General features: G+C 52.6%; 2 protein-coding genes across 4 annotated transcripts in view; both read left to right on the top strand.

Annotated features, from left to right (window-relative positions):
- Positions 1-9,404, top strand: part of SYMPK (symplekin scaffold protein) — a 35,606-nt gene extending 26,202 nt beyond the window's left edge. The window contains exons 19-27 of one of the 3 annotated variants that reach the window (XM_019629489.1): positions 1,124-1,232; positions 1,559-1,659; positions 2,144-2,234; positions 3,357-3,458; positions 6,828-7,015; positions 7,908-8,084; positions 8,274-8,369; positions 8,599-8,934; positions 9,100-9,404. In XM_019629489.1, the coding sequence (XP_019485034.1) occupies positions 1,124-1,232; positions 1,559-1,659; positions 2,144-2,234; positions 3,357-3,458; positions 6,828-7,015; positions 7,908-8,084; positions 8,274-8,369; positions 8,599-8,934; positions 9,100-9,306 (1,407 nt within the window). In that variant the 3' untranslated portion in view covers positions 9,307-9,404. Of the gene's footprint in view, positions 1-1,123; positions 1,233-1,558; positions 1,660-2,143; positions 2,235-3,356; positions 5,160-5,923; positions 6,032-6,827; positions 7,016-7,907; positions 8,085-8,273; positions 8,370-8,598; positions 8,935-9,099 lie in introns of those variants that run through there. The other 2 variants (XR_002122445.1, XR_002122446.1) reach the window with 2 other exon arrangements.
- A 110-nt stretch (positions 9,405-9,514) lies between these two features.
- On the top strand, positions 9,515-26,945 carry RSPH6A (radial spoke head 6 homolog A). Its single transcript, XM_019629500.1, has 6 exons — positions 9,515-10,356; positions 12,990-13,233; positions 19,160-19,921; positions 21,098-21,242; positions 22,033-22,150; positions 25,130-26,945. Exons 1-6 carry the CDS (start codon positions 9,686-9,688, stop codon positions 25,365-25,367), a joined length of 2,178 nt encoding a protein of 725 aa, XP_019485045.1. The 5' UTR covers positions 9,515-9,685; the 3' UTR covers positions 25,368-26,945.
- The last annotated feature ends 144 nt before the right edge of the window (positions 26,946-27,089 follow it).

Raw genomic sequence — 27,089 nt, 5'->3', positions numbered from 1 at the left:
CTGGTAGGAATTCCGTGTAAATATCTATTATCACTGGTATCATTTACCAGATGGCCTTCCCCTGCCTTGCTGATGGGAACCTCTGGAGCCACAGGGCCACCCACATGAGAAGCAACTCTGTTGCAGATTGGCTCCTGAGATCAGAATGTCTGTGCTGCCGATTTGCAGCTGGATTTCAAACCACTTTGATATCTCTGCCCTGACATTTGTTTATGAAACTTTTCCAAAATAATCAGGAGAGTATGGTATGTTAATTCCCACATACCTGCCACTCAGATCCAACCATGTCTCCATCCACGTCCTTCCTATAACATGGGGATGGTAGGCTCGTGATGAGGAAGCAGACGCTCACCAGAGTGTGAGCTCCTGCAGGGCAGAGTTGTCAGTTCCACTCATGATCGTAAACATTTATTGGGCAGAGGAAGGCGCAGCCCCTTTGAAGCCTGGAACCCCTCCCCCGTGCTGGGTGCTTGTGGGCAGGCCAGAGCCCTGATCTGAGCAAGCAGCCAAGCTGGGGCCCTGGCAGTCACAGGGGGTGGGCAGGGGTCGCTGATGTCTTTGGGAGCCAGAAAAATCTTCACTGAGGAATTGAAGGAAAGGTTGGCCGTTAAAGGTCAGGTTAGGTCAGAGATGACACAGAAAAGGCGTGGCCTGCCACATAGGAGCCAGTGCTGGCAATGGCTCAGGAGCGACAGTAAGAGTCCCTGTGAGATGAGCTGGAAGAGACCAAGACGCTTCTGCCCCACCCCTCCCACCTTCCCCAGATTTCCCTCGGTTCAGAGAACTGTCACCAGCTCTTTTTTTCCCCCCAGTTTTATTGCGATAGAATTGACATAGAACATTGTGTTAGTTTAAGGTGTATAACGTAAATGATTTGACATGTGTATATATTTCAAAATGATCACAGCAGTAAGTTTAACATCCATCACCTCATAGTTAGAATTGCCCTTTCTAGTGAGGAGAAATGTTAAGATCAACTCTGAGGCATCACTTCTTACCCCAGTCCCAGCATCCGCCCAGCCACCTTGCCCTTGACACTTGGGCCTCCCTGAGCTCTCACCCTGGGCCTCCTTGCCCTCCCCGCATTGCCTAGGCCTTCCCTGTCATCCCTCTCTACCTCTAGATCCGAGGAATGGGCATGAACTCGCCTGAGCTGCTACTCCTGGTGGAAAATTGTCCCAAGGGGGCAGAGACGCTGGTCACGAGATGTCTGCACAGCCTCACAGACAAAGGTGCCCTCTGGGACCCCTACCTTTCATCCTTTTCTTCCATCGCTCAGGTCGTCCCCATTTCTCCTTCCCAGGACTTGGGGATCAGAGCTGCTGGGTCCCCAGATGGTTGGACCTCTTTTTGGTCTTGCCATCTTTGGGCCTCACTTTCTCCATCTGGAACAGTGTATGGCTAAATGCATTTGAGAAACCAAGAGCCAAGGATTCCTGTTCTGAAGTAGAGTTGCCCCTCCCCTCCCCTCCCATACATTGCCATCTCTTCCCCTGGCAGTACCCACCCTCACCGCACTGCCCCCAACACCTATGCCCCCTGCTGCTTCTGCCTGCAGTCCCACCCTCCCCAGAGCTGGTGAAGCGGGTCCGGGATCTCTACCACAAGCGGCTGCCAGACGTCCGCTTCCTCATCCCTGTGCTCAATGGGCTGGAGAAGGTATGGAACTGGATGCTCGGGTGTCCCCACTGAAGAGGACATGGCAGGGCGGGGACTGGGAGGAGGCAGGTACCCAGGTACCCGTCAGATGCTTGGTGAGCACATTCAGGGGCTTGTCAGACCAGGGGTCAGTCTCAGCATCGCCTCGTCCTCTGTGACCTCAAGCTAGCCATCCCCTCTCAGCCTTGGCTTCCTTCTGTCAAGCGAGGATCACAGTTATCCCCCGCACCCCATCACCATGGGTGAACGTCCATCTCCTTGTGTAAAGAGTGGGTGATAACGCTTCACTTTCCAGGGAGTCAGGGAGCTGGCCCAGGAGGGAAGGAACACAGAGGGGGCTCAGATGGGGAATGATGAGGCTGAGTCAGGCCCAGTGAGATGGGGAGAAAGCTCAGCCCTGAGGGGCCAAAGGGAGTGAGAGGAGGAAAGCGTCAGGGGCTTTGTGGGGCACACCTGACCCGCCTCCCCTGCCCTCCCCCTGTAGAAAGAAGTGATCCAGGCCCTGCCAAAGCTCATCAAACTGAATCCCATCGTTGTGAAAGAGGTCTTCAACCGCCTGCTGGGCACCCAGCATGGTAGGTGATGGGCTCCCCATCAGGGGCCAGCTCAGCCTTGGCCATAGTTCTCCTCCCACATGGCTCCCTGTGTCCCAGCTCCCCAGCTCCCCCTGGAGGTCCTGCCTCTGGTGGTTATGCAGGAGGAAGGGGGCCCACAGGTGGGCGAGGTGTGTAATGTTGGGGGAGGCTGTGGTGCCAGCTTTAGGGAGAAAGGGGCTCATCCCTGGGGCTGCCATCCAGACTTGGCGATACCTGAACATCATCCCCAAGTTCCCAGGCCACCCTCCTATGATATTTGGACGGTGGTTTCTTCCATGGCGGGAGCAAAATTGTACAGCTGGGCCTGACTCTAATAGTGTCTTCCCTTTTGGGACCCAGCTACTCTCAGTCTCCCTTCGGTGTGGGCTCCACTCCTGCCTCTCCTCAGTTCTTGCCTGAACCCCTCAAGTTGTATGTGAGGGACATTTTGTTTGACATGGTCAGAAGGAAGCAAACTCAAACTTTTAGCTTAGGTGTAGGATTGCTTCCTTCCCCGTCACCCTGAAGTTAGGGAGAGGGCTGGAGGCCGTCTGTTCCACACAACACAACCTGGTGATTTAAGACACACACAGGCATGTCCGGGACCCTCAGGACGGCACCTGCAGAGCCATCTCCCCTCGCTGCCTCCACGCAGCACCCAGTCCAAGCTCTGTTCACAAGTCCATTGCCTGGCCCCAGCCTGACCTGTCAGCAAATGCCCGGGACTGTTTGTGCTGTGCTGGGGACCCCATGAGCTCGCCTTGCCCGGCCTGCATGGGTGCACAGCCCAGTGGGGAGGGAGAGGAACAGCCAAACCACACTCAGATACCGGCCTAGTCCTAACGAGGGTGGGAACCCAGTGTGGGGGAGGAGAGCGAGAGATGGTCTCACACGGAGGGAAGGCTTCTCGGAGGGGGTGGCTTTCCCACTGCTGCCTCAGTGAGCACGCTTTGTGTGCTCTCAGTCTTTGTTCCCCTACTCTGGTTTTTTGTCCCCCCAGTCCCACTGAAGCAGAGGGTGCCTCGTCTTCAGTCACTGCTCCCCAATCTGGGGGACTCCAACCATCTCTTCACTTAGGCTTCCATGCTGTCTCCTTCCCCTCCTCCCTCTCTCCCACTGCAGGTGAAGGGAACTCAGCCTTGTCCCCCCTGAACCCCGGAGAGCTACTGATTGCATTACACAACATTGACTCTGTGAAGTGCGACATGAAGTCCATCATCAAAGGTGAGGTATCCCCCCACCCCCTCTTAAGTGGCCTGGCCTCCACGGACTCGGGGAAGAAGTTCAGTCACCCACACGTCTCCACTGGAATGTGCCAAGTCGGAGATGGTGTCACGGTAGCCTCATCCCAGAGCTCCGACACCCACCATTGTTTCTCCCTCCCTCCTTCCTTCCCTCCTTTCCATCTTTCCTTCCTCTCTCCATCTAAGGAACTAATGTACCTACTGAGTCCTGGCACAGAGTTTGCACTCAAGAAAGCTGGGGAGCTCCAGCCCCGGCCCAAGGAGCCGGTGAAGCAGAGCCCAGGGCCTAGTGTTCTTGGTGGGGAGGGGGCAGAGGCACTGCCGGCAGAGCAGATGGAGGGCACCAAGGCCCAGGCTGGACCGGAGTAGAGGCTGGATCTAGTCTGGGCTCCAGCTGCAGCAGGAGTGTGTGGGGCAGGGGTGTTGGTGACAAACTGTCAGGCTCCCCACAATCATCAGTTTCATGAAAGCCGCTGTCACTGAGCACTTACTCTGAGCCAGGCTCTCCTGAGTGCCTCACAGGCCTGCCTGCCTTCTGCACCACCCGTTACCTGGTAAGTATGCTGACATCCATTTTGTAGACAAGGAAATGGAGGTTCCAGAGAGGTTAAGTAACATGCTCGGCCACACACAACCTAAGTGGTATAGGGGAGAAAACAGAATCTGAAGTCGAGTAGACCTGAGTTGGGGTCCCAGCTCTGCCAATTCCACATCTCCCGTGGGAAGACCTCTCTCCCTCAGCTCTCAGCCCTCCACTCCCTCCCTGAAGGAGGTTTCTGGTCCAGAAGCCGTGCTTTCCCACGGAGGCAGACAACTTACGGTCACGTGCTCTACTCAGAAGACAACTGTCCTTTGATTACTCCCCTGTCCTTTATGAGCGGGGTGGGGGTTCCCCTCCTTGCCACTTAAGTCTCATGTCTAGCCTGAAATCGCTTCTCTAGTGACTTATTTCCTAACCTTCCCCAGCAAGTTCTCTCAGAAACTTTTAGGTCAAGAGAGGAGCTTATGAAAACGTAAAGCCCATGCTACAAGTGAGGAGGAACTAAGGCCTCTAGCAGAAGAGCAGTAGGGTGGAAAGGGTCTGGAAGCTTGGAGTCCAAGAGCTGTCTTTTTACACTCACTGGCCCCTTCGATGACCTCAGGAAAGCTTTGGGCTCATTCCCAAAGACAATGCGCTCACACGGCTTTGTGTACAATTTGGGAGGTGTCACAGACCCCACCACCCCACCAAGCCCATCCATGGACCCACATGTAGTCCCTGATCTTACATGAGGGAACCAAGTCCCAGGGAATAAAAGGGCCTCGCCACAGGTCACACAGGCGGCCAGGGGCCAGGCCCCTGGAGATGTCGGCAAGGCTTGGCCTGGCCTTGAGAACCCCACCTGTTTCTTCCTACAAGCCCGGGCCCATACACAACCTCCATACTGTGGAGCTCTCAGCAAGCCCACAGCTGGTCTCCCTGCCAGCCGCTGGTCCCCAGCACCTAGTCCAGCCAGTTCGCAGAGCACATTTCTGTGCTCAGGCACCAGTGCTTTTCCTGGTTGCACTAATAGCTCCACTTGACTAAGCTCCAGATCTGAAGTCCAGTCCTGTTTTGTGCACCGTTGGAATCCCCAGTGCCTGATCGTATTGGCAGTCATTTCTGGCACGCACTCGCCCCTTAAACCAGCCTGTTTCTCTGGTGAGTTTTTTTGTAACTAGACCTGCCCCCAGTGGTCTGGACCAGCCATTAACTTAGTGAGCACCTCTGCTCAGCCCTGTGCTGGGCCACGCTAGGTACACAGCAGGGATGGAGACAGCCCTGGGCCTGCCCTCCCAGGGGTCACAGTCCATCCTCAGGCAGTCACAACCCAGAGTGAGCTGGACTGAGAAAAGGGAGCCCTGAGGGACCAACCAGTCCTCCCTGGTGAGAGACATCAGGGAGGGCTTCCTGGAGGAGGGGGACACCTGAGCTGAGCGCACCAAAGGATGAGTAGGCGAACCCAGAGAAAGGAAGAACGTTTGCACAGGCCAAGAGATGCACTTGCATGACCTATAACCATTGAGAAAACCATGCCTGTGCCCCACCCACACGGGTCTCCTAGGCCACAGAGGTAGTTTGGACTTGCTCTCGTGAGGGCCTCTGGGAGGTGTAGGGTCAGGCTGAGCTTTCAAAAGACCCCTCAGGCTGCTGTATGGAGGGTGGGAGGCCCAGGAGGAGGCTGGGCAGAGCTGAGGGAAGGGGGTTGATTCTGCAGGCTTTTAGACAGAGTAGGCGGGAGCCAGTGACGACCAGGAAGTGAAGAGAAGAAAGTGTGTCCTCAGTTTCTGGCAGGTCCTCTCTGGCATTTCTCTCACCTTCTACACTGTCCTCTGCCCCTTTAGCCTAGATTCCCACCCTGCCCCCCTGTCCAGCCTACTCCCTGCCTGTCTACCTGTAATGCCTTCACCCCCTTTTCCTTATAGGAGCCCCCTCCCCCCATTCCTTATAGGCACCCACCCCTGTTCTCCATTAACCTCTCAAGGATTGGGGGCCTCTCCTCTGGCTCAATAAAGACTTCCTGGTTGACAGACTCACATGGCAAGTGGTGTTTGGGGAAGAAGGGTTTCAGAGGCCGTTCCTGGGGTCTCCCCACGAGCACAATGGCTTGAAGCACCGCCTATCCCAACCCGCTCCTGAGGGAATAGACCCCAAGGCTTTCGTGGGTTGTGCCAGCCCTCCTTGGCCCTTCCTGGCACTGGATGTTGAGCTGGGGGGGCTCATATGTCCAGGCTTCCTCCTCTCACCCCTTCCTTCCTTATAACTCTATGGACTGTGTCCCCACATAACCCTAGGTCTGGTGTACCCCAGCAGGAACACAAGCCCTTATGCCCTGGTCAGGGTTGGGAGTGGGCAGTCCCTTGACCAGCCTGCTGGTCGAGGGCCATCCTGTCCCCTGCGGGGATGCTTAGGGAATTCCGAGCTGCCTTCCCTGTCCCGTGGGGGTGGAGGTTCCATGCTGCCTCTGGCAAGCCAGAATGGGTCCCCAGGGGTTGGCAACGGGTCTTCCCTGCCTCAGCCTTTCCACGGGTTTTCCCCAAAGAGAAAGGGCCAGGCTGTGCCCAGTGCGGGGCTTCCAGGAGCTGGCCATGTCTTTTCCCTTGGACCAAGCTGCCAGGCTTCCCGAGGACCAGGCCAGTGTCCCCTCAGAAAGAGACCTGCCGGGCGGGAGGGGGTCTTCTGTTTTGCCTGGAGCTTCCGCAAGTCAGGGCTGGGTCTCCCCTCCCTCGGGCAGATAATGGGGCTGAGGCTGTCTCAGGGTGGTGGGGCTCCCGCCTCCCCGGGGGCAGTTGGGCAAAGAGGACAGGCCCACTCTCCGCCTCCTCGCAGCCACCAACCTGTGCTTTGCGGAGCGGAACGTGTACACGTCGGAGGTGCTGGCCGTGGTGATGCAGCAGCTGATGGAGCAGAATCCCCTGCCCATGCTGCTCATGAGGACCGTCATCCAGTCCCTGACCATGTACCCCCGCCTGGGGGGCTTCGTCATGAACATCCTGTCCCGCCTCATCATGAAGCAGGTAACCTGCCCCGACCATCCAGTCCCCCGGGCAGTGGACTGACTGCAGCAGGGACAAACTGAAGACAGAGTTGAGGCACAACCCCAGGATTTTCCATCCTGTCTTCCCCACACCACCCAGACCGGCCAGCCCCTTGGCCCTGCCCTTGGAGGAGACAGTACAGCGCTCCAGGGGTCGGGACAGCCACAGGGTAGCAACGTGATGAGTGAGGGCCGTTGGGTTGTAGGAGCAAGTGGTAGACTTTAGGGGGTTGTGCATTCCAGGAGAAGCATGGCTGCCCCTTCCCCCTCAGCACTGTGCACCCAGGCAGGATGTATGAGCTGAAAGGTGGTCTGGTTTTCAAGAGACACTAGAAAACAGGTTTTATAAATACCGTGATGAAACTAAAAACCAAACCTCATCCACAATGGTTCGATTCAGCCCACTGGATTCAGCCCACAGGTTGCCACTTTGCAACATCTGGCTGAGAGGTTAAGTGCAGATTCAGACAGACTTGGGTTCAAATGTTAGTTCTGCCCCTTGGGGCCCATGTGACCTTAGACAAGTCCTTGCACCTCTCTGGGCCTCATCTGTTCGGTAGGGCTAATGTCGCCCTCTGGAGGTTGCTGTGATAATGACATGAGGCCGTGCTCCCAAAGGACTTAGCATGGGTCCCACCGGGGGAGCCTAACGTGAAAGGGCCACTCTCAAGTTGGCCTCATGTCCCACCTGCTTGGGATCTGGAAAAGAAATAAGATCCTTTGGAGGGAGGTCAGGGCTCCATGTACCCCAGAGGAATCTGTTGTATAGGGATTTGAGCCCCAGCAGGGCCCCATCTTGGCAAAGTCCTCCCAGTTTGTAGGGTGCCCGCTGGTGTGCTCCCTCACCCCCGCTCCCTCCCTGCCCCGTCCAGGTGTGGAAGTACCCCAAGGTGTGGGAGGGCTTCATCAAGTGCTGTCAACGCACCAAGCCCCAGAGCTTCCAGGTCATCCTGCAGCTGCCGCCCCAGCAACTAGGCGCCGTCTTTGACAAGTGCCCAGAGCTCCGGGAGCCCCTGCTGGCCCACGTCCGCTCCTTCACCCCCCACCAGGTACCCCAGGGTGGGGGGTGGCCCCATGGGACCTGCCCTGGGGGACTGGAGGGGGTGGGCAGAGGGGAGCCTTGCACTGCCACAGAAGGTCAAAGGTTCTGGAGGGTCCGGGACCAGGGATCTGGTGTGTCCACAAGGGGTCACTGGGTCAGAGCTCTCCATAGCTTCCCCATCCTGCTCTTCCCCTAGCAAGCACACATCCCCAACTCCATCATGACCATCCTGGAGGCCAGCGGCAAGCAGGAGCCAGAGGTCAAGGAAGCACCTTCAGGGCCTCTGGAAGAGGTGAGGGTCTGCAGCCCCTGTCCTTCATCTCCACCCGGCCACCTCTGTCTCTGGCAGGAGGCTCCTGCTGAAAGGGAGGGGAGGGGACAGTTGCCCCTTACTCCCTGTGCGCATTCTGCGTCTGCCTCCGAGTGGCCTCTGTCTCTTCTTCCCCAGCATCCTCTGAGAGCAGCCTAGGTCCTAGCCCCCACCCGTCTCTGAGTTTCTGTGTGCCCCTCCCCACCCCCAGGACGACCTGGAGCCCCTGGCCCTGGCACCAGCCCCGGGCCCCCGGCCCCCTCAGGATCTCATCGGCCTGCGGCTGGCCCAGGAGAAGGCCTTAAAGCGGCAGGTGGAGGAGGAACAGAAGCTGAAGCCTGGAGGAGTGGGAGCCCCCTCCTCTTCCTCTTCCTCCTCGTCCTCTTCCTCGGCCCGGCCAGGCCCTCCCCAGCCAGAGGAAGTCATAGATTTCCGGGAAGAAGGGCCTGAGTGTGAGACCCCGGCCATCTTCATTAGCATGGATGACGACTCGGGGCTGACCGAAGCGGCACTGCTGGACTCTAGTCTTGAGGGGCCCCTACCTAAGGTAGGGATGACAACCTCAGAGCAGCAAAGGAAGAAAAATACCAGGGCTCCGGGATGAAGTGTGTGTGCTGAGTGCCCAAGATGGGGGGCGGGGAGGGCACAGCCCAACCGAAAGCTTGGAGGTGGGGCCAGCTGTCTGACCGGCTCCCCCTTCTCCTGTCGCCAGGAGGCAGCAGCGGGCGGGTTGACCTCAAAGGAGGAGCGGAGCCCCCAGACCCTCACTCCTGCCGGAGAAGACACAGCCGTGAAGAACCCCAGCCCCGCCGCTGCCACCGCCGCCGCCGCCGCCGCCGCCGCCGCCGCCACCACCGCCACCGCCGCCGCAGCCGCAGCCGAGGATGCCGGGGAACCCGAGACCAAGGGGAACAGCTGATGGGGCTTGGTGGGGAAAGGGAGTGAGACAGAGAGTGCGGGGCGGTGCTTTGCCTTTAAAAAATAAAAAAACAGATCGCGGGTCTGGGGCGTGGGTGCAGTCTCTGGTCTCCCGCTGTGTCAGTTGGGCTGCGCGGTATCTAGTGAGCGTGCCCAGGAGCCCGTGGGAAGACTGGAAGCTCCTCTGGCATGAGTCTGCGCCTGCGTGGAAACCAGCTCCTTGGCCCGTGCGTCCCCCGCGTGCCTTACCCTGATAACGGCCCACCGTCCCTCAGTAGAAACCCGCGTCGCTGGCCTAGAGGCTACCGGGCGTGTTCAAGCGGACTAGTGGTCTGACTGTGCAAGCCTTCCTCTTGGAAGTCAGCTACCGCTTTTGGACTATGGGGGACTCTCCACCCGACCCTGAGCCGCCTTACCAGCAGTCCTCCAGGCAGAGGACTTCCCAGGTCTTCGATCAGCTCCTCAGTCCAGACCACTCTCAGCCCCAGCCCATGGTCCCCGAGGAGGTGCAGCAGATGCTTGACGCCCAGATCCTGCAGGGCAGTCAGGAGATGCCAGTGAGCCAGACCAACCTCCTGGACTGGTCACAAAGGGCAGGCCTGACCCAATCTGAGAACTTGATGATGTTCCAGGCTGAGGAACCTCAGTTGGGTGGCATAGAGTACCTGCCCATGAATACAGGCTTTCCCTTAGAGTTCCAGCACCAACCTTATCTGAATGAAGACAGGATCCAGGCCACCCACAGTGCTGGCCTAATGCAGCAGCTCCCGCAGGTCCAAGGCAACCTCTTCCAGCAACTGGAGTCTGCCTACCAGGAACCCCAGCCCGACCTTGGCCAGTTCAGCATGTACCAGAGAGAAGACCTTCAGTTCAGCGAGGACACCCAGCACGGGCCCTACATAAGGGATGACCCTGCCCTCCACTTCACGCCCTCTGAGCTGGGCTTTATGCCCTTCCATATGGAGGTGCCTGAGCCAGGGCCTAGGGAGCTGGCCGTGCAGAACGCCAAGGCCTACCTGCTGCAGACCAGCGTCAATTGCGACCTCAGCCTGTGAGAGGGGTCTGGGAGTGGGAAGGGGGTGGGACCCAAGCAGGGAGAGCCCCCAGCGAAGACCCTGCCTCGGGCTCTGGGGTCTCCTCAGTCAAACGGGATTGCCCCTCAAGGAGAACCAACTACTGCTCTGGAGGAATCTAACTCAGACTAGGAGTCGAGATAAATACTAACAATAGCTAAGTAATAAAATAACATTTACTTACCAGACATTGTGCCAGCCCTTTACACATTAGCCTCTAGTCCTCACAGCTGAGATTAGCACATTTGCAGTCCCTATTTTACAGAGGAGGAAACTGAGATACAGAGAAATTAGATCCTGTATCCAAAATAACACAGCTAGGATGTGACGGCCAAGATTCCAGCACAAGTGATTTGGCTCCGGTGGTCATTATCCACTAAACTCCTGCTTGAGGAAGGCCAAGGCCGCTTGGCTGCTGTCATAATACACCTCTCAGCGCACACACCCCCCCCTCCCCCATTACATCCTTGTGAAGCTCACATTTTAGTGGGAGAATGAACACTAAATAAGTGATAAGGTGATAAGAGCTAAGGCAAAAAATGAGGCAGGGTAAGGGCAAGAAGAAGTGCATATTAAATAGTGTGAGGTCAGGGAAGACCTCTCTGAGGAGGTGATATTTGATCGGGACCTGAAGGAGGTGAGGAAGAGCACCTTGCAGGGAATGAGGAAGACTGGTCCAAGTACAGGACCTGGCAGGTTTAAAGGCTTGCTGTGATTGAGGCACAATGAAGAGGCTGTTGTGATGGGAGCCAAGGGAGGAGGAACAGGAGGGGGCGTGGGGGGAGATGAGGTGGGAGAAGTAACAGGCATTGCTGAGGCACAAAACTGACCCCATCCCTTCCCTGCTCAGAGCCTGCCTGACTCTAGTGCCTTCAGGTTTGTGGTCTCAACAGCCTTCAAGGCCACATATAATTCAGCCCTTGCCTGCTCTCCAAACTTCATCCCCTAGAGCAGCGGTTCTCAACCTTTCACAGGGGTCGCCTAAGACCATCGGAAAACACAGATTTTCGATGGTCTTAGGAACCAAGACACCGCTCCTCTATCTGTCTCCAGGCCCACATGCAGATACGCCCACATACGAGTACCCGGCGACTCCTGTGAAAGGGTCGTTTGACCCCCAAATGGGTCGCGACCCACAGGTTGAGAACCGCTGCCCTAGAGTCTAGACAAAATTAAGCGCTACCTCTTGCTTCAACAGTTCCCAGCCCTTAGGAACTTCAAGGTCCATTACTGAAAAGCCCTGGCCAATTCTGACCTCTCCTTACCCTTCCTAATTCAACGATGGCCCTCTACCACACCTGAGACTGTTGCCAAAGGGTTTCCATGCCACAGACGGGCGTGCATGCTTTGAAGTCAGACCAACCTGGTTTCAAATCCTGGCTGTGCTACCACTGTGTGACTGCACGATCTCAACTGTTCCAAGCTTGCTTCCTCACCTGGAGACTGAGGATCACCATTGTTCCTCAGATGTATGATTGTGGTGAGAATTTAACATGGCTCTCAAGTGCCCAGCATAGTGCCCGACTTGGGGGAATGGAAGCCATTCCCATACTGTTCTCATTCTGGTCCCCTCTCCCTCACTCCACTCCAGCCACACTGCCCTCCTCGATGTTCCTCCAACATGCCAGGCACACCCTCAGCTCAAGGCCTTTGCACATCTTTCCCAATCATATCATCTGCAAAACATGGCAATTTTGCTCCTTCCTTTTCAAGACTTTTCTTTTTCATGTCAGATTGCATTGGCTGAGACCTCCAGTGCAATAGTAAATAGAAGTTATGAGAGTAGCCATCCTCATTCCCAATCTCATAGTCTTTAACCATTATGTTTGGTGTGTGTTGTAGGTTACTTGTGGCCACCCTTTATACAATTATAAAAAATTGCTTTCTATTCCTAGTTTGCTATGTTTTTAAAAATCATGAATGGGTGTTTAGTGTTAGCGAACAGTTTTATCTGCACGTGTTGAAGCAATCTCTCATATCGCCTTTAACATATTAACATGATGAATTATATATTTTTTCTAAAATCAGTCTAGTCTTGCATCCCTGTCAGCTCAATTTAATCATGTCCTGTCATTCTTTTGAGAAATTGCTGGATGCTATTTGCTCATGTGTTGCTTAGGATTTTAGCATCTATATTTCTAAATGAGATTGGCATGGAATTTTCCTTGCTCTTAGCTCCTTGAGTTCTGGTATCAAGATTATGTTAGACTCATAAAATACCTCAGGGCCTAGGCACCTGCTGTCCCCTCTGACTGAAACACCCTTTCCTCCCCAACAGCTGCATGGTTTCCTCCCTCACTTCATTCAAATCTCAGCTTAAATGTCACCTTGGTGAGGCCTTCCCTGGCCTCCCTGTTTAAAATTGCAAACCATCTCCTATCACTGGCATTCCGAGTCCCCATTCCCTGTTTTTATGGTCTCCATAGAAATTACCACCCGACACTATATATTTTGCATATTTGGTTAATGTCTGTCTCCATCATCAGAATGTCAGCTCCACCAGGCCAGGGACCTTTTCTCTACTGTGTCCCCAGCACCAGACACAGGGCCAGGCACACAGCAGTGAGCTGAGTGATATTTCCCACCTCCCACTCCCTCCCCCGGGAGGCAGGTATGAACACCTGGTGAACCTGCTGACCAAAATCCTGAACCAGCGGCCGGAGGACCCCTTGTCCATCCTGGAGTCACTGAACCGCACCACGCAGATGGAGTGGTTCCATCCCAAGCTGGACACGCTGAGGGACGACCCAGAGATGCAGCCCATCTATGAGATGGCCGAGAGGCAGAAGGCCCTGTTTGTCCGGGGGGGCAGCGGTGGCGGTGGTGAGGGCGAGCAGGAGATGGAGGAGGAGGTGGTGAGTGAGCCAGCTTGGAGGGACACCAGGTGGGGGGTGAGGCCTGTGCTGAGGCCTGGGGGTGATGAAGCGCATGGCACAACCCAGAAACAGACCATCTCAGTCTAGGGTGTGTGCCGGGAGGAGGGGACTGGGACCCTGTCACAGAGGGCTTTGAATGCCAGGCTAAGGGGCAGGGGCTTTGTCCTGAGGCCACTGGGGTGCCATGGAGAGCAGAGCAAAGCTGGTCAGCTCTGCTCTTTAGAAAGCTGACTCCAGCTGCCATATGGAGGTGGAGGCTGGTCTCTCCCACCATCCCTTACGCCCCCCTCCCTCAAATAATGGCTTTGCAGATGTTTTCTATGAAACTCACTGCCTCCTGCAGTCTCTCAACACTGAATTGCCCGCTATTCCCAGGACTTAGTTTCCCATTTTGTAAGTTGAGACCCACTAAGAACTCTTCTGTCATGACTTGTTAACATTCTACTAGCCTCATAATATTTAATTATACGATTCTGTTTCCAGCATTGGATGACTGCTTAAAATTGGGGTGAAAGTATTCTTTCACTCTTCAAGGAACATTTGTTGAGGACTCTCTTTATGATAATCCTGACACTTCCTAGGCCCCCTGCTAAGATCTTTAGGAGGCTTGTCACCTTTCAATCCTGAAACAACCCTTCAAGGCAAGTGCTATTTATCATTCCTATTTGTAGAGGAAGGACTTGGGTGCAGAGGGCATGGAGCTAGGAAGTGTGGGACACAGGACCAGTAAGGCCGGACTGTGACCTCTGACCCGTGCTATAGCCTCTGCCTTATCTGCAGTTGCCTTTGGTCTGTGCTCACTTCTGTGCTTCTGAGATTCTAGGATTCTGGCGACAGTGAGGCAGGATGGTGAGAGGATACGGGAGTGACAATCTGACAAAGAAATCAACCCTCGTGAGCAGAGTACAGGTGGAAATCCAAGTCTTAGGCATGAAGGACAGTTTTACCTGAGAAGATGGTTTTAAGTTTCAAATCAACAGTCTCTCCTGGGGAGACCGCACCCCCTTGGAACCGCCCCCTTCCTCCCTCACACCCCCAAGTCGCACTCCCACCTAACGCCAAGTCCGGGAAGGCCCACCCCCTTAGAGCTTGGAGCTGGAGTTCTTAATATGCGGTCTATAGAAGGGCAAAATTGTGGGCGTTTGTGGCCTGTGTACATTTCTAGGAAACGACTCAAAGAAATCAGTGATTCAGCATTTTATACTCATTTTTCTGTCTGATGGGAGGAAGAGCTCTCATTCTCTCATTTTTCTATTTCTTCCAAATGGCTAGCCATAATCCCCAACAGCACTTATGGAAAACTCCATTCTTTGCCCCCTGCTTAGAAATGCCACCTCTGCCATTTATACACACGTTTGCAGACCCCGTCTCTTTCTGTATTCTCTAATCGGTGCCTTCCCTCTCTGGGTGGCTTCCTGCGTGTTGTCTACAGCGTTGCAGAGCAGGCCTGGCTATTTGGGAGCATAAGGCTCCCTATCACTGTGCCTCTGTGTTGAAAAGTTCCCGATTATTCTCACATTTATAGTTTTAAACTAACTTTAGTGTTATTGTGTCACCATCCAAAAACTAACAACTTACTCTACTTGTTGGACAGCCCAGGACACTTTAAAAATATATATATATTTTATTGGGGAATTGGGGGAAGGGGAACAGCGTTGGGGAATCGGGGAAGGGGGACAGACAGGTAGACAAATTGCTGTTTTTGTTCTTCAGTCTAGTTGTGGAGGACGTCCCTTCACTGGCCCACGTTAGTATGATCATTGTGCTCTTGCCGGGTGAGGCAATCGGTCACCGGTCATTGGTCGGCGGCTCACAGCAGCTCCTGGCAACTCACTGCAGCCCCGCTGCAGCCCTCGCCGTCGCCGTTGGCTACTCACAGCAGCCAAGCTCCAGGTTGAGCTGTTGTTCACCATCTTAGCTGTAGAGGGCGAGTGTCACTGGCCCTCAATGTGGGATCCGAACCGCAGTCCTGCTGCTCAGAGCTGGCGCTCCCAAGGGAGCTCTTAATCAGCTGAGCCACTCGGCCGGCCCCCAGGTCACTTTAAGGCAGGAAATAGATGATGTCACAAAAATGGAAACAAATGGCTTGGACAAGATAGAAGTTTTTCTTACATCTGACGGTCAGGTTGCAAGCAGTCTAGGGCTGGCAAGGTGGCTCCCAGGTGGCTCCAAGGGGCACTAAGGGCTGACTCCTTCCCTCACCCTTAACCGCCCCCCAACCCAAAAGAAGCAGTTTGCAGGGGGAGAGCAGCAGAGTCTGATCTGTCATGTGGGGGCAGTTGTCCACTCTTACTCCAATCAACTGTGGCCAGAAGAGCAAGGAGAGATCATGTAAACATGATTGGTAAGGCCACACCATTGCCATGTGGATGGGAGATTCCAAAAAGAGGGTGATGGCCATTGGCTTGTGGGCCAGGTACATACCCCAAAGAGAGTTTCCTATGCTCACTCCCTTACCTTCCCTCCTGGCCACAAGGTGGTGAGTCTTGGGATTAAGTTTTGACTCCCTCCCTGAGTTGCTGATGTCAGCATCAGTTAGGCAAGCAAGCTTTTGTATGGTGTTTAAGATTGAGAGAAACTATTAGAATTACTTTCAAAATAACCATTCTCCTACTATAGAGCTTTAGTCCGGGTGTGCCACATCAAGCTGAGATAACAAACAGCCCAGCAATCTCAGTAGCTTAAAATCATAGTTTATTTCTTGCTCACAGTCCCTAACCACCAAAGAGGGCTTTGCTCATCAGCTGCCTGATAACCCAGGTGATGGAGGTTCTATTGAGACACAGGTTTCCACAGTTGCAAAGGAGGAAAAAAAGGGCCTAACAAACCCTATGCGGGTTCTTACGGCTACCGCCTGGGTGTGACACATGTCCCTTTCACTGCAATTTCAGATGGTCAGAGCAAGTGACATGGCCACTCAAATTCACTGGGGATGGGGCTGGAAATATATAATCCTCCTGTAGGAAGGACTTCAAACATTCATGAACAATGGTATATGTAGCAGGAATAGAAAGAAGATGCAAAAAAATTGTTCATTTTAACTCTGTTTACAAGGAGCTTTTTTAAAAAATGAGGATGCAGTATATATTTTTAGGAAAACTTTGGTATGCTTGTGGCCAGATCTTTTACATCAACTGGTACAATTAAAGCACCATCATTCATTTTTCACACTAACCATCTGTTATAGGTTGAATTATGTCCCCCCCCCCCAAATTCATATGTTGAAGCCCTAACCCCCAGTGCTTCAGAATGTGACCTTATTTGGGAATAGGGTCCTTGAAAATCTAATTAGTTAAGATGAGGTCATATTGCAGTAGGGTGGGCCCTCATCCAATATGACTGGTGGCCTTATAAGAGCTTAACTTGGGCTACACACACACACACACACACACACACACACACACACACACAGAAAACACCATGTGAATATGAAGGCAGAGATTGACGTGATGCTGCTACAAACCAAGGAACACCAAAGATTGTCAGCAAGCCACCAGAAGCCAGGAGAGAGGCATGGAACAGATTCTTACAACCCTCAGAAGAAAGCAGCCCCGTTAACATCTTGATCTGGACTTCTGGCCTCCAGAACTGTGAGACAATATATTTCTGTTGTTTAAGCCATCTAGTTTGTGGAACTTTGTTACAACAGCCCTAACAAAGTACTACATCATCTTTTTATAATTTATGTAACTCTTTCAATGATATTTCAGTGCACTTGAAACAGGAGACAAATAGTCTTTAGTGTGCCTAACAAAAATTAACAGTTAAATGCACTAGCTCTAGAATGCTCACTTCTTCAAGAAAAATGGCCAATGACTCAGACAGCCATATATAGGAACTGGAGAAAATGTGTTTACCTTGAAACTTCTTATTACCTTGAGCTTTCAGTTGCTCAGTAGGGATCATTGTACTTTTCAGAAGCTGTCCATGGTTCCCAAATAAGAAACTCATCCTTGAGTCTGATTTTGTCGCGTGAATAAAGTGGGGCTTATATGTCTTTTTTTGTTATATGTTTTCTTGGACCACAAGCAAGCCTTTCCCCTTGAGCCAAGTTAACAGGGATGAACGGGCATATGAGCCAAAACTATTTGCTTTCCAAAAACAGACACCTCCTAGAGCTTGCTAAAATGAAGGGGAGGGGCAGGATTTATCATAAAGATATAGGGCATTTCCCAGAATCAGGGGACTTACCTTAAGTGGTCCTTAGGAATAGGTGGACCGAGCTAACCAGCTCTGATCCTCAGTCTTTTCTTTCTCTCTGCAAACTGGCCTCCATCATCTCTCCACACACAGAGGGTCAGCCACTGCACATTTACATGTTTCCCCATTCCCGTGTTTCACTTCCAGCCACATGCAGAAGTTGACCCCTGTGTTATAATAGTTTCCTATTGTTGCTGTAACAAATTACTACAAACTTGGTAGTTTAAGACAACATAATGTATTATCTTACAGTTTTGGAGGTCAGAAGTCCAAGTGTTGGCAAGGGTTGCCTTCCTAATGGAGGCTCTTGGGGAGAATCTGTTTCTTTGCCTTTTCCGGTTTCTAGAGGCTGCCCACGTTCCTTCCTCCATCATCAAAGCCAGCAGTGTAGCACCTTCAGATCTCTCTGACTGACCTCTGCTTCTGTCATCACAGCTTCTCTGACCCTCCTGCCTCCCTCTTACACTTATCAAGACCCCTGTGATTACTTTGGGCCCACCGTGATAATTCAGGATAATCTTCCCCATCTCAAGATCCTCAATTTAATCACACCTTCAAGTCTCTTTTGCTGTGTAAGGTCACATATTCATAGGTCTAGGGATTAGGACATGGACAACTTTTGGGAAGGTCATGATTCTGCCTACCATACCCTCTCTCCCTCCATCCTGATTTCAAATTCTGGCAAGGGAGCATGGGATCTTCCTGGTTTGGGCTGTGTGTTTTCCTGGCCCAGTCAGGCCGGCCAAGACCAAAGCCAAGGAAGGGCAGGTCATGCTGACCTCCTGAGGAAGGGTCTCGATTTTGTTTTCTAATATAGCTCAGTGCCTACCGTAGCCTGGGGCTGGCACCCACTGGGTCTTCAATAAAGATTTCTGGACTGACAATGAAAAAGTGTTGAGGATAGCTTGTGGCTACGTGGATATGGGGGTGGTTGGGCCCAAACCTCCCTGCATTCTAGTCCCACTCTCTTACTTGTTCTCATTCCCTTTCTTACCTCTCTCTCTCTCTCTCTCTCTCTCTCTCTCTCTCTCTCTCTCTCTCTCTCTCTCTGAACAAAGCACACAGTGAAAAAGGAGGCAGTGAGGGCAGGATGTGTCACCACCATCCTCCAACATCACTGATTCCTGGGTTCATGACCTAACTCTTAAATTGCTTGTGATTTGGAGTGTCTATTAGGAGTACATTTCACTGCACGTATCAGAAAACATTACTAGAAGTGACTTCTTTGTTTCATAAAACAAGAAGCCCAAGGGAGGTAAGGCAGCTCGGTGTTGCAATTGGTGACAAGGCAGTTTCCATTTTGCAGTTCCACCACCATGAAGGTGTAAGATCTGTGTTGCCTCATGGTCCCAAGATAGCTGCTCTAACTCCAGATCTCACATCCCATTCCAGTCAGGAACAAGGGGGGAAGGATGAAGGAACAAAGGATTTTTTCTCTCAGTGTGGTTTTGCCTTTTCCTGTTTTTTTTTTTAAAAATTTTTCATTTTATTTATTTATGTTTAATTTTCAATCAAGTGTTGCCTTTCCTTTTCCACCAAGAGATGCCCTTTCCAAGGACTTAACCCCTGCATCTCAGTGACTGAAGGGGTCGCATGAGCAGCTGTGTTGTAACCCAGTAGTGTAGCTCTCTAGACTCTGGAAGAGTCAGGCTAGGGAGCAGGGCTTCAGCCTTCTTGCCTCTGGCCCCCACCCCACCCTCTGCAGGGAGAGACGGCCGTGCCCAACATCATGGAGTCGGCTTTCTACTTCGAACAGGCGGGGGTAGGCCTGAGCTCAGACGAGAGTTTCCGCATCTTCATGGCCCTGAAGCAGCTGGTGGAGCAGCAGCCCATCCACACCTGCCGCTTCTGGGGCAAGATCCTGGGGCTCGGCCGCAGCTACGTGGTGGCCGAGGTGGAGTTCCGGGAGGGCGAGGAGGAGTTTGAGGAGGAGGAGGTGGAGGAGACGACAGAGGGCGGCGAGGTCACGGATGCGCCCGGCGAGGAGGAGGGCGAGGAGGACGAGAAGGTTTCCGACATCATCCCCAAGCCGACGTGGAAGCCGCCGCCCGTCATCCCCAAAGAGGAGAACCGCATGGGCACCAACAAGTACCTGTATTTCGTGTGCAACGAGCCGGGCCAGCCGTGGACGCGACTGCCGCATGTCACGCCCATCCAGATCGTGCAGGCCCGCAAGATCAAGAAGTTCTTCACGGGCCACTTGGACGCGCCGGTCGTTAGCTACCCGCCCTTCCCGGGCAACGAGGCCAACTACCTGCGGGCCCAGATCGCCCGCATCTCCGCCGCCACGCACATCAGCCCGCTCGGCTTCTACCAGTTCGGCGAGGAGGAGGGCGACGAGGAGGAGGAGGGCGGCGCGGGGCGCGACTCCTACGAGGAGAACCCCGACTTTGAGGGCATCCCGGTACTCGAGCTGGTGGACTCCACGGCCAACTGGGTGCATCACACGCAGCACATCCTGCCGCAGGTGAGGACCAGGGACCCCAGCCCCCCACCTGTCGCAGAACCAGGTGGTTCAGGTGTGAGTCCCCAGTAATACCGAGCACGTGCTCCCTGCTAGCCTTTGTGCTAAATAACATTCATTCATTCATTCATTCATTCACCCATTCCTCATTCATTTGTTCATTTGCTCCTCATTCAGTCGTTCAACAGATATTGGTTGACAACCCCGTCAGAAACTTTTGGAGCCAGATAAATCTTGGGATTCTGAGTTTTTCAGACTTCAAAAAGGTGACACAGTGCGCATCCCATATATTATGCAACACCCCAAGCAGGGCTGTATTCAAAGGCGTTGTTATTTTGGCAGCAAAACTGCCAGAGCCTCTGGTCAGTCAGGTTAGAGGCGCTGCCAAATGACTCATGAAAAACTTCTCATTTTCAACGCTTTTTAGGTTTTGGACCTGTGGATAAGAGATGGTTGACCTGCATTTACTGAATGCCTAATGTGTCTGAACTCTATATACATTTATGTATTCATTCAAGGAAATATAATACTTGCTGTGTGTAGGGGCTTTTTATTCATTCATTCATTCAATAAACATTTATTGACTCTACAAGGTTTTATTGAATCCAAATAACTCCTGAGATCGGTACAGCTATCTTTGCCATCTCATAGTTGATGAAACTGAGGTCTGTGATATGCTGTGCACTTAGGTCCATTCATTTCTTCAACAGACATTTATCAGCTCTTCAGTATCTCATGTAACCCAACAACAATCCAATGAGAGAAGCACCTATGACCCCCCCCCCATTTCCCAGATGGGCAAAGAGAGGAGCCTATGGGCTGCCAAATGTCAGCTCCACAGGGCAGAGGTTTGGGTCTCTTTCCTGAAGGATGTGTCCCCAGCACCCACAGCAGTGCCTATATGTAGCAGGTGCTCATTAAATATCCGATAAATGAATGAATGAATGCACAGATGGGGGCCTCACAGCCAGCGGGAGGCAGGAATCCCCCCACCTCAGTGCACTGCTCTCTCGGCCCATTCCCCCCACCCCCCACCTGTGTGACTAACGCTGTCCTCCTGCCCATACCTGGGCTGCCAAGGACAGTCCCCAATGTCCTGCCTGGCTCTTCACTTCCTCCCAGGGTGCAGGCTGAGCTCTGTCCCTTGGGGGTGTCACCTAACTTTCTCTCCACCTCCAGGGCCGCTGCACTTGGGTGAACCCTTTGCAGAAGGTGGAGGAGGAGGAGGAGCTGGGGGAGGAGGAAGAGAAGGCTGATGAAGGGATAGAGGAGGTGGAGCAGGAGGTCGGCCCCCCGCTGCTGACGCCGCTGTCCGAAGATGCAGGTGACAGTCCTCCTCACCTCACACTGCCAGCCCAGGAAGGAGATGAGAAAGGGAGGGGCAGCGACACTGCGGGGGTCATCTCTGTGAGCCTCAGTTGTTCTCTCATCACCATGGTGCCTCCTCATGGGTTACGGGAAAGCATCCATCTTGTGAGTTGTGTCTGGCACATGGCATGGCCCAGATAGTGGATGTGGTCTTTTGAGTCCCATGTGAGCTTGAGGAAAGAGAAAGAGACAGGGAGGCCTCCCCAGAAGAGGCAGGACTTGAGCTGGATTTTGGAAGAAGAGATAGAAATTTCCTGAGGTTGGGGCCTCAAGCACCTGGAGTAAGGAGGAAGGAGAGGCTGAGACTGGGCGAGTGGACAGAGCCTGGATTTGGACCCAGTTTTCTGTGAACCCAGAGCCTGTGCCCTGTCCTTTGCCCGTTAGTCCAAACCGATGGCCAGCCAGAAGGAGAATCACAGCAACTGCCCTGTCTGGGGGTCTAGGGCTCACTGCCATCCTGCAAGGGAGGCAAGATTAGTATCCCCACTTCCTGGATGTGGTCATTGAGGCTCAGACAGGTGAGGTAGCTTCCGGGGGCCACACAGCGAGGAGTGGTCCGGAGCCAAGGTTCAAACACTGAAGCCTGTGCTGTTGGTCACCACAGTTCCCTTTATGGCCCTCCTCGTCTCGCCTCCTCGTCTCCCCTCTTTGCTCCCTCTCTTCCCTCCCCTCCAGAGGGCTATGCAGGGTGTGGGGAGCCAGCAGCGGAACCTCTGACCTCCCTGGTGCTCTTCACATCCCTGCAGAAATCATGCACATGTCACCCTGGACCGCCCACCTGTCCTGCAGCCTCTGCCCGCAGTACTCCGTGGCTATCGTGCGCTCCAATCTCTGGCCAGGGGCCTACGCCTACGCCACTGGCAAGTAGGTCTTCTCTGAGTCCTCCCAGCAGAGACAGCCCCTACAACTTCTTCAGAGCCAGGTTGGGTGGAGCAACTCCCCAGGGTGGGCAGAGACTGGGAGGACCCCCTTCAGGAAGCTCCCAGGGCTGACCCCCTCCTTCAGCTCCCAGGGGTTCCACTGGGGCTAAAATGAGAAACCCCAGAACAAGCGTGTGACCCCCTCAGATAAGACAATGGGGGATCAGAGAGGGGAAGGAACTGACCCAGGGTCACACAGCATGTGCAGGATTCAAACCTGGATCTCTGGCCCCCTGGCCCAGGCTTTTTTGATGTCTAGGTCATGGAGCCGACAGGACTCAGTTGCTCTCTTTGGTGTGGCCCTGACAGGAGTAGAGTCTCGTCCGTCTCTGGGGAAGCTAACTCCTTCCCTGAACTCCCTGGACAGTTCTTCCAATTTGAAGGGTCTTCTCTCTGTGGGCCAGAAATCTCCCCCACCAGTTGCTCCCCAAAGATTTGCAGGCCAAAGTCACTTTTGCATTGCCCCACCCACAGCTACGCACTGCCCACACTCCACCTCTCTGACCAGACACATCCCAGCCTTCCTGCTCAGCCACTAGAGGGCGCCGTCTGCAGCCATGGGGCGGGCGAACTTAACTAGCTCTGTCCAACAGATGGCACGATGATTTTTTAGATTTTCCTTTTCCATCTCAATGATGAACCTGCTCTGTATTTGCTACTATAATTCACGGTCGAGGTGGGATTTCATGTCATCTTGATGCTTTAACCACATACTTGGCCATTTTTGTCCTCCTCCAGAAGCAGGGAAGAGGCTCGCTTGCTTTTTGCCAACGCCCTGCTTCTGGCCACACCCTAACCTGCCAACATCTCTCTGAAGCCAAAGGATCCAAACTGGAAACTCCACTCACCCATCCATCCACCCTCCCATCCACCACCCAATCATTCATCCATCCATTCAGCCGTTCATCCATCCTTTTTTTTTTCTTCATAAAAGACTTGAATGTCACTGTTTGCAAGCTGTATGCTAGGCCCCAGGCCCTTTGTTGACAAGCAGATATGGATCCTGCCCTGGGAGCAGGCAGAGGAAACATAGGCATGAATTGTATAACACCCCTCACCCTCCTTCCCACTCCCCCCAGTCCTCCCTGCCCCCAATATCCTGTTACAAATGAAAATAAGTACCACCAGGGAGAGTGAAGGGACCAATGACAACTCATATCTGTCACATCTTGAGGGGATTAAGAAAGGATTCCTGGGAAAATCAGCCTTGATCTGAAATCTTTGGGGAAAGAAAGAAGTAAGTTGTGGGGGAGGAAGGTAGGCAGGACAGAAGAGCATCCCAAACTGTGAGTGCAAGGACTCCCTGGGGGATCTGGTTAAAGGGTGGGTCTGGGGTGGAGCCCAAGAGCCTGCCTTCCTAGCAAGCTCAACTTCCCGGGTGAGGCTGTGCGTTGCTGGACCACAGGAACCAGGCAGGCAGGAGTCGAGGAGCTTCTGAGGGAGCAATGTATTTGAAGTCTCAGAGGAAGACCTGGAGAAAATGATTCTTGATTCTCTCGGGAGCCAAACTGCTCCCATGGCAAACTCTCCATTCCCTTCCCCATCTCCCCCCAGCCTCTCCTGCTCTCTCTGTCTTTCTCCTGCTCTCTGCCTCTCTCCCTGCCTCTCAGTCCCCTGCCTATTCTCCCATTTACTCCTTTTTCCTTCTCTAGTTAAAATTCCGGGAGAGGTGAATTGACCAGGCCCAGCCAATTCTGTCGTTGTTATCATCTCCTCCCACTCGAGTGTAGGCACCAGACAGGGATTCTGGTCTAATTTGTTCACAGCTAGGTCCTCACATCTAGACCAGCACTGTCCAACATAAATAAAATACTAGTCACATATATCATTTTAAGTTTTCTAGTAGCCATGTTCAAAAAGTAAAAACAGGCAAAATTCATTTTAAGAATATGCTTTGTTTAACCCTAAATATCCATATCACTACAACATGAAATCAATAATATAAAATTTATTATTTTTTTGTTATTTGTTTTTTTAGCTGAGCCATCCTGCCACCTTTTGGCAGCTCAGCAGCAGCTCAGCTCGGGCCAGGCATTGAACCGTTGTTGCTCAGAGCTCAAACTCTTGAGCGAGCTCTTAAACAACTGAGCCACTTGGCCGGCTCCTAATAATATAAAAATTATTAACAAGCTATTTTACATTCCTTTTTTTTATACTATATCTTTGGAATCTGGTGTGAAATTTACATTTACAGCACATGTCAGTTTGGCTGCTAAATTTTTATCAGAAATGCTTGATCTATATTCAGATTTCACAACATTTACAATTGCAAAAGTAGACTCATGTGCCCAAATTGTCCCAGACATGCTTAGATGTTTTTAATACTGAACTGAGTATCAGTTTTATTGTTTAAATTTCAATTAACTAAAATGAAATAAAATCCACTCCACCCACAACAGCAGAATACGTATCCTTCTCAAGTGCACGTGGAACATTTTCCAAGATAGACCACACGCTAGGCCATAAAACAAGTCTCAATAAATTTAAAAGGATCGATCATACAAAATAAGTTTTCTGACCACACTGGAATGAAATTAGAAATTATAACATAAGGAAATTCACAGGTATGTAGAAATTAAACAGCACACTCCTAAATAACCAATGGGTCAAAGGAGAAATCACAAGCAAAATTAGAAAAGTCAATGAAATTAAGAATTCAGTGGTTTGGGCACACTAACGATGTTTCAAGTGCTCCGTAGCTGCATGTGCTCTTGGATAGTGCAGCTCTAGATGTGGCCTGGCACTTAGTAGATGCTCAGTAAATACGAAAGGACCAAATAATCAGAGGAACCTGGTGGACACACTTCACCCTACCATGCACAACTTTTTGGTCATGCCATGTCTATGTTGGGTCTCACCCTTAATGAAAGTCCAGGCGGGGGCCTTTGAGGGAAAATTTCCCAGTATGTCACTGCCCCTCCAGGAAGTTTGAGAACATGTACATCGGCTGGGGCCACAAGTACAGCCCAGAGAACTTCAACCCACCCCTGCCAGCCCCAATTCAGCAAGAGTACCCCATTGGCCCAGAGATCATGGAGATTAGCGACCCTACGGTGGAGGAGGAGCAGGCCCTCAAGGCTGCCCAGGAGCGGGCCCTGGCCACTGCAGAAGAAGAGGAGGAAGATGAGGAGGAAGATGAGGACGAGGACCTGGATGACTGAGGCCCCATAGCCCCCTTCCCCAAGCAGGTAGATAGCAGGTTTTCCCTTATGCATAGTGAGTTAAGTGTTGTTTTTCACTGTTGGTTATTTCTGTCCCTGGAGGGCATGGGTGGAAAAGGAAGGCAGCTACTCTAAATAAAACATCCCCCTGGCATTTCGGCCCAGTCACTCATTCATTTGCTCACCAATTTGTTGACCTGGCCTCAGAGTCAGGGTTACTGGATTCTGCTGGAAACACAGACATTGCCCAGCATAGTCTCTCCCATCTGTTTCATTTATTTTTTCATCTGGCCATCAAAAGACCACTGAAGTGCCTCCTGTCAGCCCAGCCCTCTGCTAGGGACACAGAAGTGACCAAGCAGCTCCAGCTCTGCTTTCCTGGGGCTCACACTCTACAGAGGAGACACATGCATCCCCAGGCAATGACAACCCAGATGGGGGAGCCCAGAGGACTGACAGAACCCCTGAGCTGACTCTTAAAGGATCAAGAGCAGAGTGGGGAAGGGCATTCCAAGCAGAGGGAACAGCATGTGCAAAGACCCAGGAGCAAGAGAGAATGTGATGTGCTGGGGTAGTTTTGCAAACCTCTTTTGGGGACGGTGTGGAGTTAGTGGTGAGAGATGAGGTTGGAAAGTGAGGTTGGCAGGAACAGATCATTCAGGGCTTTACTTTGCCCTGAGAACACTAGGGAGCCACAGATGGGCTTTGAGCAGGGGAGGGAGAGTCTGATCATATTTGGGCTTTAGAAAGACCTTGCTAGATGCCAAGTGGAGGATAGATAAGAGGTGAGATAGGAGTCTGGGAGAGCAGAGACAAAGCTGATGGGGGAGGGGGGGCGCAAGCAGGAGAGGAGTTTGGACCATGGCTGTACAGAGGAAGGGGCTGGAAAAGAGGACTTCAGGTGACAGAATCCAAGACTGGGGAATAGGGAACGGGGTGAAGGAAAATGGTACAAATTTAGGATGACACAGGTCTGCAGCCTGACTGACTGGTGGGGAATGGCAGTGCTGGCCCTAAGAATGGGACATAGGAAAGGGGTAGAATTTGGAGTAAGACTGTAGGACTTGTTGAGTGTGAGCTGCCTCTGAGATATTCCAGTGAGAAATCTGGGAGGCCACTCAATAAGTGGGTCTGGGAAGATCTGTGATGGGGTGGGTGGCTTCTGCAAAAGGCAGGAGCACTGGCTGTGTGTGGGGACTGTTGGAATCAGGAGATTTGGAGTTACTAGTGGATCATTGGACACAGGGGGTGTTGTGGGGACCACTGAAATTTTGGAATCAGAGGTGGGTGTTGGAGGACCGAGTGAGATTGTTGGAGATAGTGAAGTCATGGAGATATATGTTGGAGGTTGGTGGAAAATGTGGATATGTTTACGGGTTAACATTAATCAGTAGTGGTTCAGACGGAGTTTTATGGAGACGCGGGGATCAGTGAGATTTGGTGGATCATCAGCCATGGGGAAGAATGGCTAGAGATGCTGTGTCCACTTTGGGGGACATTAAAAATGTCAGTGGGAAACACTGGAGGTCAGGTGGGTGTATGTTGAGAGTATATGGAGACATTAGGCTCACCTTGGGTCGTCTGTGACGTCATGGGAAGGCCAGGATAGGAGCAAGGCCTTCTCTTGAGGGTCTCTCCGTTGCTAGGCAAACGGTTCCCAGGGCGCCGTTACCAGGTACTTGTGCTTCTTAAATACCACGCCCCTTTCCCTGTGGACCCCGC

Source organism: Hipposideros armiger, unplaced genomic scaffold (genome assembly GCF_001890085.2).
Source record: "Hipposideros armiger isolate ML-2016 unplaced genomic scaffold, ASM189008v1 scaffold_859, whole genome shotgun sequence".
Taxonomy (NCBI): domain Eukaryota; kingdom Metazoa; phylum Chordata; class Mammalia; order Chiroptera; family Hipposideridae; genus Hipposideros; species Hipposideros armiger.
This window is presented reverse-complemented; position numbering and strand designations above follow the sequence as displayed.

Bases quoted from the DNA above. Each gene is read 5' to 3' on its own strand.
- RSPH6A (XM_019629500.1), top strand. From the start codon at position 9,686: ATGGGGGACTCTCCACCCGACCCTGAGCCGCCTTACCAGCAGTCCTCC. The intron at 10,357-12,989 runs GTGAGAGGGGTC...CCCGGGAGGCAG, and splicing joins GTCAATTGCGACCTCAGCCT to GTATGAACACCTGGTGAACC. The intron at 19,922-21,097 runs GTGAGGACCAGG...CTCCACCTCCAG, and splicing joins CGCAGCACATCCTGCCGCAG to GGCCGCTGCACTTGGGTGAA.